Source organism: Hippoglossus hippoglossus, chromosome 1 (genome assembly GCF_009819705.1).
Source record: "Hippoglossus hippoglossus isolate fHipHip1 chromosome 1, fHipHip1.pri, whole genome shotgun sequence".
In the NCBI taxonomy this organism is placed as follows: Eukaryota; Metazoa; Chordata; class Actinopteri; order Pleuronectiformes; family Pleuronectidae; genus Hippoglossus; species Hippoglossus hippoglossus.
The window spans coordinates 22,467,276-22,481,103 of NC_047151.1; the positions used below are offsets into that span (position 1 = coordinate 22,467,276).

The window sequence follows — 13,828 nt, forward strand, 5'->3', positions numbered from 1 at the left end:
CATACAACTTCAGGCTGGGAAATGAGTTCTTAATGTCATTTCACAATGTCAAAATTTATATAATATAATATATTAGAACAGTTAATGTATTAAAACATTTTTTTTATCAGCTTCATAGTTTAACTGAAATAATACTGAAATAACTCTGGGCTGCGGGCCCTTCTGGTCTTTTTCTGAGCTTCTCTTTGTCCCGAGTCGACCGAGAGCTGAGGAAAAAACAAAAAACATTTAAGTTGATTGAGGAATGTGACGGGTTGAGGACAAACAATCTTCCTCACACAATAACCTATAGGGCTGGATACAGTTCAAAATATTAGTGCCAATGTCATTCAGTCAGATTCACTCAGTTCTGAAACTAAATAATAATAAGTAATAAACAATTTAATATATTTATTAATATATCTGACAATTATTCTCTTGAGTTGATTCATTCGGTCTCTAACATCTCATAAAACAATTAAACATTTGTCAATAAATTACCACAGCCCCAGGTGACATCTTTACTTTGATGGTTCAACTCTTAATATTACATCAGACAAAGACGGGCAGCAAATCCTCACACTTAAGAAGAAGGTGGAACTAAGGTGGAGTTTTGTGATTGCAAAAGAATTTGAATGATTAATTCATCATCAAAATGTGTAGATTCATGTTCTGTCGAGTGAATAATTGACTAATTCAGCTCCGTTTTTAACACAAGGAGCCTAAGATTATAACTGGTTGTAACTGTTCCATTCATCCTGCAGCTCGTTAGGTCCTTAAGTTTTCCTTATGTTGTAGATACAGCTCAAGATTTTAGAACTAAAACTGGAGACATTACAAACTAGTGACAAGACGATCAATGCAAGGTTTTTAACACTGAACAGTTTTCATTGAGTTTAGATAATAATAATGGTTTCTAATAGCAAACTACAAATTTCTCAGTTTCAAATATATATTTAAATCTGTCTCCTGATAAACTGTTGAAGTTAAGCAGCTAATAGAAAATAAACTAAAGCCAAAGCTACTGTATTTCATAGCAACACTACTCCTTTAAACTTTGATTCCATTATCCTGCAGGAAATCTGGTTTGTGACAGAGGGTTCAACTCAAGATCTCAAGAATTCCCCAAAGACAACAAACAAAATGTATCTAAAACATCAAGGCAGCAAACAATGTGATATAAAAAAAAAATTAAAATCAAATGGTCAACAAATAACCTCACCTGGTGGAGCTGCTGTGGCTCATCAGGACCTTTCGACTGATCCTGGGTTTGCTCTTCACAACAGACCCTTCGCCATCTTTCCCTGCTGGAGCAACAAGAGGGAGCATTGATGGTAAGTAAGGGTCTGGGAGGACAGTGGAGGGGTCTTAAGCAGGGGAGGCCTCACTGTAGAGCTTTTACTCTTTTCCTTTTTGGGGGTAGTTGAGTTGAAATTATCTTCTGGATTTGCTTTAATGGTCTTAACCGGTTTAGCGACAGAGGAGGAGGAGGACGAGGAGTCTTCTGCTTCTGCGGTGTTTTTCTTTACCTTGTCGTTCTTTGCCTTCACAGCCTCTGTCTTCACAGCCTCTGTCTTCACAGCCTCTGTCTTCACTTTAGGTTTTACTTTCTGAGCCTTCTCTTTCCTGGTCTTATCAGACTGGGTCTTGGATACGGTCTTGTTTGAGGGCTTAGCGGGTGCAGCAGGACTTTTAGAAGTAGGAGCTTTAGCGACTCCAGAGCCAGATGCAGGTTTTGAGGAGCTGGGAGGTGTTTTATTGATTGAGGGGATTTCATCCATCGGTTCATCTCTGACAGGAGTAGCATCACCTCTGTCTGCTGAATGGTGTGATGTCTCAGATTCCTCCCCGGGCTTCTTCTTTTTTACTTTCTTTGTTTTAAGGACTTTTGTGCTGGACTTAGTCCCTGATGATGAAGAGGATGGCGGATGGTGAGGGGGAGCTCCTCTCTCTTCTCTACCTCTTCTTCCTCTCCCCTGAGGGGAGTAATCTCTGGGTAACGGAGACATTCTGTCCCTCTCCCTGTCTCTTTTGCCACAACCTCTGTGATGTAGTGAGGGATGTTGGTTGTCGTAGTCGGGGTAGTCGTAGTAGTCGTAGTAGTTTGTGCACTCCTTTTCCCATTGTCGATACCTTTCTCTCTCCCAGCGATCATGGCCTCCAGGACATGGTCCCTTGAGTTCATACGGTGGAAGCTCCCGAGGAGGTGGCTTCCGTCCACCAGGGCTGCGGTTCCGGAAGCCACCAGGGGAGCGAGACCGGGACCTGAAGGGTCCTGGTCCTTCTGCTCCCTCCCAGGGTCCGGCCCGGAAGGGAGGAGGAGAACGCAAGAGTGAGCGGGACCTTGACCGTGAACGTCCATAACTGCGTCCATTGTGCCTGGAATAAGGAGAGCGTGGAAAAGACCGCCCATGGGAGCGTGAACGGGAGCGGGATCGACTTGGGGAGTAAGTCCTGGATCTAGATCTTGATCTAGAGCGAGTGCACAGAGAGCGGCCGGATGGAGAGCGACTGACTGACCGGGACCTGGGAAAGGAAAGAATGGAGAAGAAAATCAGGAAACCAAGAGAGAAAGAAATCTGCTTATGTAATAAACTGAATGGCTTGAAGGATTATGCTTATGAACTAAAACCAATTTGGAAATGTCCTCTTAATTAAGTTACCTGGAATAAGATGGTCTTCGTCTCTTTGGTGAATTTTTGTACTCCATAAGCTCTTTGTGGAAGTCTATAGTAAATTCATTCAGGTTGGATGTAGTTCTGTGAATACAAAGACAAGAACAGTCAAACTTTAAAAAGTACTTCAGTACTCATATTCTTCATTACTTAATCCTACTGAATTCATTATATGGATGTCAAAAAATTATAAAATGTAATGGTCTTTTTGCCCAAGGAATGAGCATGGCTCCCAATGTAATAAGTGCTACTCATATACAAATTTGGTTTGTGACAGGGGGTGGAACTCAAGATCTCAACAATTCCACAAAAGCAACAAACAAAATGTATCTTAAAAACATTAAGGCAGTAAACAACAACTGACCTCTCTCTGTCGCTGTCTCTCTCCGCTGTCGCTGCTACTTTCTGTGAGCTCGATCCCGAAACCCTGTCCCTCTCTCTCTCTCTTTCAGAACCCACACCTCTGTCTCTGTCTGATCCAGACACTCTGTCTCGATCTCTGTCTGGTCCTGAGACTCTGTCCTGCTCTCGGTCTGAGCCCGGCAGTCTCTCTCCAGCACTCCCTGGTCTTTCGCGAGAGGCTCTCCTCTCTGCAGATGCAGACAGCTCCTTTCGTCCAGCCCCTTCTGTTGTACTGTTGGATCTGTCACCTTCGGAAACGCTGGAAGAAGCTGATCGGTCTGATGTGGACGACATCTTCTCAGGACCTAATGGTGCTCTGTCTGAGGCAGACGTCTCAGTGCTGCCTTTTCTCCCCAGATCTCTGTTCAACTTGATCCTCCTCTGGGCGAGTGGCATCTGGAATTGGACAAAAATACATACAATAAATGAAAAGGTTCAAGTAGAAGTCATGGTATTAAGCATTTATGCGCCTTGTAGAAACATTTAATAAATATTTATAACACACTACAATGTGGTTCCAAGCAGAGTTTGAGTCTTTATCAATGCGTTTACCATTACAACCTCCACTGCGGAATCCAACCAGTTTAATTTGACCTGCCAAACATTCATATTGAACAAATATTCTTTTAAACCTCTCAAAACCACATAAAGTGTTTTCATACTGTTTATATAGGTAAAAATATAATTTATTTCACTCTCGGCAGACTTTTTGAGAATTAAACCCACCGGCAGGTCCTTTAGAGGTCTGATGGTTCCTCGATCTGCGTCTCCTTGGATCATCTCACGGCTCCCAGGCAGGGGTCTGTCTAAAGAGAGTTGGAGTCTGTGGAGCGGGGACTGGTGAGACATATGTGAGTGGGAGAGGACATCGCTGCAACCCCCTAGTCCATCTATCCTCCGCAGCTTTCCAGGAGGAGGTCCCAGTATAGAGCGGCCCTCCTCCCCCATTCTCCGCCGCTTTCCATGAGGAGGTCCCAGTAAAGAGCGGCCCTCCTCCCCCATTCTCCACCGCTTTGCAGGAGGAGGTCCCAGTAAAGAGCGGCCCTCCTCCCCCATTCTCCGCCGCTTTCCAGGAGGAGGTCCCAGTAAAGAGGGGCCCTCCTCCCCCATTCTCCTCCAACCATCCACCGGAGAGGGAGGTCGATGGAGGAGCGGGAGTCCATGTGGACGGGAGATTGGGAGGAGACCACCGCTGTCTGCTGAATGGTGTGATGGCTCAGATTCCTCCCTGGGCTTCTTCTTTGACCATGAACGTCCGTAACTGCATCCATTGTGCCTGGAATAAGGGGAGCGTGAACGGGTGGATCTAGATCTTGATCTAGAGCGAGTGCACAGAGAGCGGCCGGATGGAGAGCGACTGACTGACCGGGACCTGGGAAAGGAAAGAATGGAGAAGAAAATCAGGAAACCAAGAGAGAAAGAAATCTGCTTATGTAATAAACTGAATGGCTTGAAGGATTATGCTTATGAACTAATTTGGAAATGTCCTCTTAATTAAGTTACCTGGAATAAGATGGTCTTCTTCTCTTTGGTGAATTTTTGTACTTCATACGCTCTTTGTGGAAGTCTTTAGTAAATTCATCCAGTTTGGATGTAGTTCTGTGAATACAAAGACAAGAACAGTCAAACTTTCAAAATTACTTAATCATACTGAATGCATCATAATCCCGCTAAGTAGTGTAAATGTGTATCAATCCCAAAATGATTAGCTAGTGTAGCTGTAGGACGACTCAAAACAAAAATAAACTACTCACTTGTCCTGTCGGTGCCTTTGTCTGTAGAATTCTTCCTTAGAGAGGGGGGGCTGAGAGAGGGGGGGTCCAAGGTGGGGTAGAGGGGGCTGGACACCAGGTGGGATCCAGGGAGGGTTGAGCCCCGGTGGTCCAGGGGCATAAATTGGCTGGGGCGGGTAACCGAATGGAGGAGGAGGTAGAAGGCCAGATGTGTAAGGAGGAGGGTAGAGATGTGGTGGGGGCGGGTACAGGTATGGAGACGGGTACACCGGAGGAGCAGGTCCAGGAGGTGGAGCTGTTTGGAGGTGGGCCGGGGGAAGGTCTCCTCTACCTCTGAAGGACCTGGTTCAAGGGAGAGAAACATTCATCGAGAGGCCGACATATTAGAATAAAAACATTTAATAGTTCCATAGACGGGGTCTCACCTCTCCCAGTGTCTGCCTCCCCCTCGGTGAGAGTGATGGGGCCGTGACTGGTGACCTAATGGAGCAGAGACACAGTTTAGTTAGCTGCTGAATGTCTTTCCTTCAAGCTCACGAGCCTCCTTAAATGATCTAAATCCAACCTCTTACCTGATGGATGTGGCGGCCTTGTCGGTGGCGGGTGGCCAAGAACAGAAAAATGGTAGCCCTGCGGAAGAAATCAGTGAAAAAAATGTAGTTACCTTTCAGAGTTAGGGTTAGGGTTAGGGTCAGGAACTATTCCAGTTCTCATGGATGTACAGGTGCCTGGTAAGGATGCACTTAAGTAGGTTAATAACTCTAATAATAGAGCGTGACACTGAATGCCCACTTTTAGAATGGATTGTGGGATTGTGTAAATAAAACACGTTTCTCTTAAAATGCAGTTGCTATCATAAGGACTTGTGGCTTCTACGGGAGCTTATAACATCGTTTCACAAACTTGTGGTCAGTCTACCTTGGATGGTAAAAATATTATGGGTGATGATCAAAATCGCTATTCAGAAAACTATCTATTGAGCTCTATAATAACCATGAAAGATGCATTATTATCAGATCATCCGAGGGGACTCACATGTGGTCCAATTTCTGGGGTACTTTCTGGGCTTCGTCTCACAGTAGGTTCTGGATCCATTTCACTGAAACATAAACAAGCAGACACATTGAGATGAGTTGCAATGGCCCTTTACTTCATCACATGTTGAGTGGGTGATTCCATGTAATTGTTCAAACAATATGGGACTGAACTTACCCAGCAAGGGGCGGTTCGCCCTGGCCAGTAGGACCCTTCCCACTCTTGTCCTTGACCTGAAAAGTTAACAGAATATCATCACTCTTTTTAAATCTAACATCACTACAGCGATGTAGTAACAATTAACTTCACAGAGAATTAAAGGAAATTATACAGGATCCTTACCAACAGCATGGGGCACTGCCCAATGTAATGACCACCCTTTCCACAACGATGGCAGGTATAGTGAGCGGGTGGAGGTCCAACTGCTTTCTTGGAATAACTACAGAGACAAGTAAATCTTATTCTTTTAACTGTCCACATCTGGTGAATGTTCATGATATAAAAAAATAAGACTTTAGGCAAATACAAGAGCAAAATGATTGTGTACTAACTGTATCGGGTCATATTCATGGCTTGACTGCAACATCATGGCTTTGATTTTGTCTTCCTCTGATGCATTTGGATCCAATTCACTGAAACATAAACAAGCAGACACATTGAGATGAGTTGCAATGGCCCTTTACTTCAGACATCACATGTTGAGTGGGTGATTTCATGTAATTGTTCAAACAATATGGGACTGAACTTACCCAGCAAGGGGCGGTTCGCCCTGGCTGGTAGAGTGCATAGGAGAATGTTGGTCAGCGACAGGTGCAGGAGCTGGTGAAACATCTTGACCTTCGACAGCAGCAGCATGAGGAGGAATAGGAGCAGCAGCAGTAGCAGTCGCAGTAGCAGTCGCAGCAGTAGAAACAGGAGCAGGAACAGGAGGAGAGGGTGCAGGGGGCTGAACCTGTGTTTGAGGTGCAGCCGTTGGTACGCTTGCAGGGGGTGGGTGAGTGACATTGGCCAGCAGTGGGTCCTGCTGTCTTGAGTGCAGAGGCCTGGACAACTGGAGGCGAGGCGGAGGCAGTGCTGCCTGTTGGACCTGCTTGCGTACAAGTTTGGTGCATCCTGTTTCATTCTTGTAGTTATTCACAGCCTGCATGAAGAAAAAGATTTGCTTAACACCTCTGATCAAACAAATATGACATACATCAAAAAGCGTGTGTTTGAAATGGGTTACCTGTCGAAGAAATTTGTTGGCGATGAGATTATCAGGTGAAACATCTGATTGTTCGCATGTGAAACAGATGTGCTCCTCTGAGTCCAGTAAGGCCGTTCGGATACCTGGAAACAAACAGTCCTTAGTTCAAAGCTATAGTCCATTTGACTACCAAATGAACACACTGAAACAATGAAACATAGCCCAGGACGGATTTTTATTACTAATCCATGTTACGAGAAAGAACTTACAATCATCGCAGTAATTGTTTCCGCAGCAGGGTATAACAACTGCGTCCGTCATCAGGTCGTTGCAGATTGGACACAGGAGTTCGTCAGGGATTGGGTCTGCATCGTCCTCAGCCGATGACTGCTCATGTGGAACAAAGGGGGGGCGCTCCTTCTTTCCTTGTGCGTATGCTTTCCTGTATGAACACATTCGTATTTATACATTTAAGGCCTTTGTCATAACAAGTAAAAAACCACAGAGGATATAAAATGAAAAGATAAATATGACAATAGTTAATTCTAGTATTAGTTTTCTTGGAGGAGGAGGAGGTAAATAGTGTGTATTTGGGGATATCCTTCACTTACGCATCTATTGCAGGTATTGCATATTCTGCAGTGCTGGTTAACATGGCTCCTTTGGTGCCAGGCTCTGCTTTCACCATGAAACTCTGAGGAATCCCCTTACTTATCCTGACTGGCTTAGGACCCTCCACACTCTTATCCTGGACCTGAAAAGTTAACAGAATATCATCATACTCTAAATCTAACATCACTACTGCGATGTAGTAACAATTAACTTCACAGAGAATTAAAGGAAATTATACAGGATCCTTACCAACAGCATGGGGCACTGCCCAATGTAATGACCACCCTTTCCACAACGATGGCAGGTATAGTGAGCGGGTGGAGGTCCAACTGCTTTCTTGGAATAACTACAGAGACAAGTAAATCTTATTCTTTTAACTGTCCACATCTGGTGAATGTTCATGATATAAAAAAATAAGACTTTAGGCAAATACAAGAGCAAAATGATTGTGTACTAACTGTATCGGGTCATATTCATGGCTTGACTGCAACATCATGGCTTTGATTTTGTCTTCCTCTGATGCATTTGGATCCAATTCACTGAAACATAAACAAGCAGACACATTGAGATGAGTTGCAATGGCCCTTTACTTCAGACATCACATGTTGAGTGGGTGATTTCATGTAATTGTTCAAACAATATGGGACTGAACTTACCCAGCAAGGGGCGGTTCGCCCTGGCCGGTAGAGTGCATAGGAGAATGTTGGTCAGCGACAGGTGCAGGAGCTGGTGAAACATCTTGACCTTCGACAGCAGCAGCATGAGGAGGAGCAGTAGCAGTCGCAGCAGTAGAAACAGGACCAGGAACAGGAGGAGAGGGTGCAGGGGGCTGAACCTGTGTTTGAGGTGCAGCCGTTGGTACGCTTGCAGGGGGTGGGTGAGTGACATTGGCCAGCAGTGGGTCCTGCTGTCTTGAGTGCAGAGGCCTGGACAACTGGAGGCGAGGCGGAGGCAGTGCTGCCTGTTGGACCTTTTTGCGTACGAGTTTGGTGCATCCTGTTTCATTCTTGTAGTTATTCACAGCCTGCATGAAGAAAAAGATTTGCTTAACACCTCTGATCAAACAAATATGACATACATCAAAAAGCGTGTGTTTGAAATGGGTTACCTGTCGAAGAAATTTGTTGGCGATGAGATTATCAGGTGAAACATCTGATTGTTTGCATGTGAAACAGACATGCTCCTCTGAGTCCAGTAAGGCCGTCCGGATACCTGGAAACAAACAGTCCTTAGTTCAAAGCTATATTCCATTTGACTACCAAATGAACACACTGAAACAATGAAACATAGCCCAGGACGGATTTTTATTACTAATCCATGTTACGAGAAAGAACTTACAATCATCGCAGTAATTGTTTCCGCAGCAGGGTATAACTACTGCGTCCGTCATCAGGTCGTTGCAGATTGGACACAGGAGTTCGTCAGGAATTGGGTCTGCATCGTCCTCAGACGATGACTGCTCATGTGGAACAAAGGGGGGGCGCTCCTTCTTTCCTTGTGCGTATGCTTTCCTGTATGAACACATTCGTATTTATACATTTAAGGCCTTTGTCATAACAAGTAAAAAACCACAGAGGATATAAAATGAAAAGATAAATATGACAATAGTTAATTCTAGTATTAGTTTTCTTGGAGGAGGAGGAGGAGGTAAATAGTGTGTATTTGGGGATATCCTTCACTTACGCATCTATTGCAGGTATTGCATATTCTCCAGTGCTGGTTAACATGGCTCCTTGGGTGCCAGGCTCTGCTTTCACCATGAAACTCTGAGGAATCCCCTTACAAATCCTGACTGGCTTAGGACCCTTCCCATTCTTGTCCTTGACCTGAAAAGTTAACAGAATATCATCATACTCTAAATCTAACATCACTACTGCGATGTAGTAACAATTAACTTCACAGAGAATTAAAGGAAATTATACAGGATCCTTACCAACAGCATGGGGCACTGCCCAATGTAATGACCACCCTTTCCACAACGATGGCAGGTATAGTGAGCGGGTGGAGGTCCAACTGCTTTCTTGGAATAACTACAGAGACAAGTAAATCTTATTCTTTTAACTGTCCACATCTGGTGAATGTTCATGATATAAAAATAATACAACTTTGGGCAAATACAAGAGCAAAATGTTTGTGTACTAACTGTATCGGGTCATATTCATGGTTTGACTGCAACATCATGGCTTTGATTTTGTCTTCCTCTGATGCATTTGCGTCAACCAGGTTAGCCGTCTAAAAACACATAAGACAAAAGTGGGACATCAACACCATGAAATAAAAACAGGGACAAATCGATTCAACTTAAGAAACATTTTCTTGCAGTTCAGCCAGCATGCGCAGATACGTTACCTTGGCGAGTTCGGCGAGTGACATAGAAGGAGAAGAATCCGTCTGCAGGAGAATCTGAGTACAGATAATAAAGGTGTTAACAGAACATCTAAGCGATACACAGCGGAAGATAAGAGCCCAGATAGTTCCCCACCACATCTGTGTCCAGTCCCTCACGCCATTTAAGTCTTCGCACCAAAATCAAGGTGTTTGTCGAGTAGTCAAAGTCCAGGAGATAATGCTTAAGTATATTAGAGTGAGCATTTAAACCACTGACTGTCCACAAACCTAGACATGGATTACTGAACTAAAGAACACTCAGCTCTCTACTGACGGCTTTGTGTTAAAATCTAGAAAAGGTTAACAGACCCATCTAGAGCTGGGTCTTTTTTAGAGTTGCTTGATTAAAACAAAGCTTAATTGAATTTTAAAGATCCTTATCTACAAAAACAATTAATATTTTGAAGAAATAGCCCATTTAACTGCATTAAACAACTACTATTTAATTATGTATTTATGCTGAAGTCAAATCCCTTTAAAATCATTTACAGCTAGTATACAAAAGGCAATTTTAGCACAATAAGTTGCAAGATTTATTGTAACCCAAAAAATCTAAATAAAAAATGATTGTCAATGTTTGGAAAGCTTAGAGAATTAAGAATTAAAAATAAAGCTGTATTAACATTTAACAAGTAAAGCAAACTTTCATTGCGCCTACGCTGCCATATATCCAAGTCTAGAGCTGCTTATTTTCTCAGCCTTTAACATCTTACTACAGTACTGTCAAAGAGCATCAAACCTGTCTCTTACCGTCACATCCCTGCACTGAGAATCTAAAACCTCCCCTGTTATGTCAGGAGATTGTGTGCAGGTCAGGAGTCGATAAACAACAAGAAGGAAGTCTCACATACAAACAATAAATATTTAATATTTATATTTAATAAATAACCCCTTTAAAAATACATTTGACTGGCCTAAAGCAGGGTAGAAAACCATTTCAATATGAAAGAAATGTTTAATTTAAATTAAATTATAAAGTGGCAACAGTTTAACAATTGGCATTTCAGAGCATTCAAAAACAATAATGGCGAGTCTGTTGTTTCTCTTATCACCCTCGTTTCATTCAGCAAGAATTTAAAACTTTAATATATTCATTTCAAAACACAAAAAGATTTTCTAAAGAGAGAAACAACAAACTACTTTGGTGACTCCAGAAAACCCTCCCCAAAAAGACATCATAAAACACATAGAGGTTGAGATCTCAACACAAATGCTGTTTTTGAGACATGTGACTAAAGCCAGAAAGAGGGGGAGAGAGTGAGAGAGTGAGAGGAGGAGGAGGAGGAGGAGGAGGAGGAGGAGGAGGAGGAGGAGGACAGAGTGTTGTTTTTACATACGGGTCTAGACGGTCGAACCACAGCTTCGGGAGAACGATGTCTGCAAAAACACACAGGACAAAAATAAACCATCAGTTACCAACATTGTGACCGACTACAGGATCAATTTAATAAGTATAACTCGGAAATCTAATATAAACAAACCAGTGACTTAAAATTAATAACAGTAATAACTTAATACATACACAATGAACGTCCTGCCAGTGGGCTTTACTCCACAAAACGGAATGCGACGCACAATCACGGAGGAGTGTCTCGGGATTTGGTCTTCATCATCGGTATATTCTACAAGACACAAGCAACAAATCATTAGAAAACACAAACACAACAATCTAACAATGACTCCACAATTCACTCAATAGAACTGAAAGGCCTTTGTAAGTAAACAGATGCATGAAGTGGGATTGCAAAGACATGGTTCAAACTTATTTATTCATATATATATATATATATATATATATATATATGAATAAATAATTTATTAAAAAAAGCTGATTCTCAGAATTTTTAGACGTGTGTTGTTTTCTTGACATGTGTGTTTAGCAATAAGGCTCAGGAGATAGTTGGTAGTTACTTTAGACAAAACCCTGTAAAGAGATTAAACAATCAATTAACAGAAGGTTATGTTACAGCCATTTTGAAAAGAAAATTAAACAGTTTAGAGCATTTAAAGCAGCTTATTGTGTTTATAATGTTATTCTAGTAAAACTAGGATGAACTCTATGGGGACTACTTTGGATAAAACAGGCAAATTGAATTTATCATTTTTGGCTCCAGGGAAATTACAAAGATTCAAAGAATTAAACAATCTAAGGTTTTTTTTCCAGACATTTTATTGTGGTACCTAATATAATATTATTCTACCTGATAATATTTAATTTACTAACTATAGATGTCAAAGCAGAGAAAATATTATTTGAGAGGTTAGAATCTGTTGTTAATTGGCACATTGTGAACATTTTTGCTCGAAAAGGTAAATAAAACTATTATTCTACGAGCTGCTGATTATTTCACTGTTAGTCAGTTCAGAAAACCCACGAAATGAATGTCGAATAATGGAGAAAATGCATCATTTACGGTAACCACCTAAAAATAATGTCTGACAGATGTGTCACACATGAGTAAAGGCGTCAGCTGACAACTTACCTTCATGAGTCTGCGCATTGGTGATCTGCAGGTCGCCTTTTGTGGCCTTGAGGCGCTCCCGGCGCATAATCAGCCTTTTTAGCCCGTTGAGGGTGATATGCAGCCCATCGAAAGTGACTGTGTTGTAGTCCAGTTTGGAAGAAAACTTATAGTGAACACACGACATTTTCACAGGTCAATCAAGCACAGGTGGGAGAAAACAAACAAAAACCCACAGGCCTGGTATGAAAACAAACTAATTCAAGTTAAATCCACAAAATCCTCTTCGCTGTTTCAACAAAATGGCGCAGAATGGAACTGGAGCCAAACCAAGGCCGATAGGAAAAAAGAACCAGTAACGGCAAACCAAAATCGTGGCAGCAGCTCGTAGAGGGTCTTTCAGTGTCAACAGAAACTGCAACTGATATGTAAAGACATAAACTGCTACTGATATGCTGCCACACTTTTATAGGCAGTTGCCTATGTTGCCTGTGTAACATCTAAGGCAGCTGCCTTAGATGTTACACAGTTTAAAGGCAACTGCCTTTGTTGTTACACAGATTAAAGGCAGCTGCCTTTGTTGCCACATTGTTTAAAGTCCCCGTAATTTCAAATTAAGCCCCAGATAAGTATCTGGGACTTAATTTTACACTTATCAGTCCCAGATAAGTGTAAAAAATACACTTATATCATCTTAGGGGTGTATACCCCTAAGATGATATTTCAGTGGTTTACAGTTGAAAAAACTGCTGCAATGTGTATTTCCATGTCCCCTCTTCTGCCTCTCATTTTTTTTTTAGGCCCTCTTCTGATTGGCTGACTACAATTTGAGTAAACACAAATGACCTCTTCTTTTGGTAGTCTCTCTACTGAGAGGACAGCAGTTTGGGGACATTGATCTTCTGAACCTCATCGACCTATGGTGCAGGGTCTTTAAAGACCTTGTCAAACAGGACCTCCATCAGTTCTTGGATATAACCTGGAAAACATTTCTACAGTGATGTTTGTAAAATATTTTATTTATGTAAATTGTTTTTACTTTGTAATAAAAAAATCATTTTTGTAATCAAAACATTTTGTGTATCTTACCATATAATGGCCCTGTTTTCACTGCCTTCGGATATTTGATTTTATAGATGGGCTTCTCTGATGAGCTGGTTGCTTGAGTCCTATCGTGAGAATCCCAAGACTCTGCCGAACAGAGATATGATTTTTATTGGTTAAAGTTAAAAAAATGTGACCGTGGGAGCGAGCTAGAGAAGTGTGACTTTGGGGCTCCTTCCAGCAGTGGCCTCTCTAAAATAACATTAGAGCCAATGGTGAGGCAATCGGGTTTTTTCTTTCATACTGACATTT

General features: G+C 42.2%; 2 protein-coding genes across 2 annotated transcripts; both read right to left on the bottom strand.

Annotated features, from left to right (window-relative positions):
- Positions 1-156: 156 nt before the first annotated feature.
- Positions 157-2,059, bottom strand: LOC117764973 (neurofilament medium polypeptide-like). Its single transcript, XM_034591161.1, has 2 exons — positions 1,202-2,059; positions 157-206 (listed from the first exon to the last, which is right to left on the bottom strand). Exon 1 carries the CDS (start codon positions 1,986-1,988, stop codon positions 1,257-1,259), a length of 732 nt encoding a protein of 243 aa, XP_034447052.1. The 5' UTR covers positions 1,989-2,059; the 3' UTR covers positions 157-206; positions 1,202-1,256.
- Positions 2,060-2,160: 101 nt separating this feature from the next.
- LOC117762774 (E3 ubiquitin-protein ligase RBBP6-like) lies at positions 2,161-12,912 on the bottom strand. Its single transcript, XM_034587403.1, has 20 exons — positions 12,494-12,912; positions 11,533-11,632; positions 9,972-10,146; positions 9,766-9,854; positions 9,556-9,652; positions 9,306-9,442; positions 8,961-9,133; positions 8,731-8,834; positions 8,279-8,646; positions 5,825-5,888; positions 5,362-5,419; positions 5,215-5,269; positions 4,811-5,131; positions 4,560-4,655; positions 4,423-4,428; positions 3,783-4,332; positions 3,019-3,452; positions 2,643-2,738; positions 2,496-2,505; positions 2,161-2,358 (listed from the first exon to the last, which is right to left on the bottom strand). Exons 1-20 carry the CDS (start codon positions 12,657-12,659, stop codon positions 2,161-2,163), a joined length of 3,297 nt encoding a protein of 1,098 aa, XP_034443294.1. The 5' UTR covers positions 12,660-12,912.
- Positions 12,913-13,828: the final 916 nt, after the last annotated feature.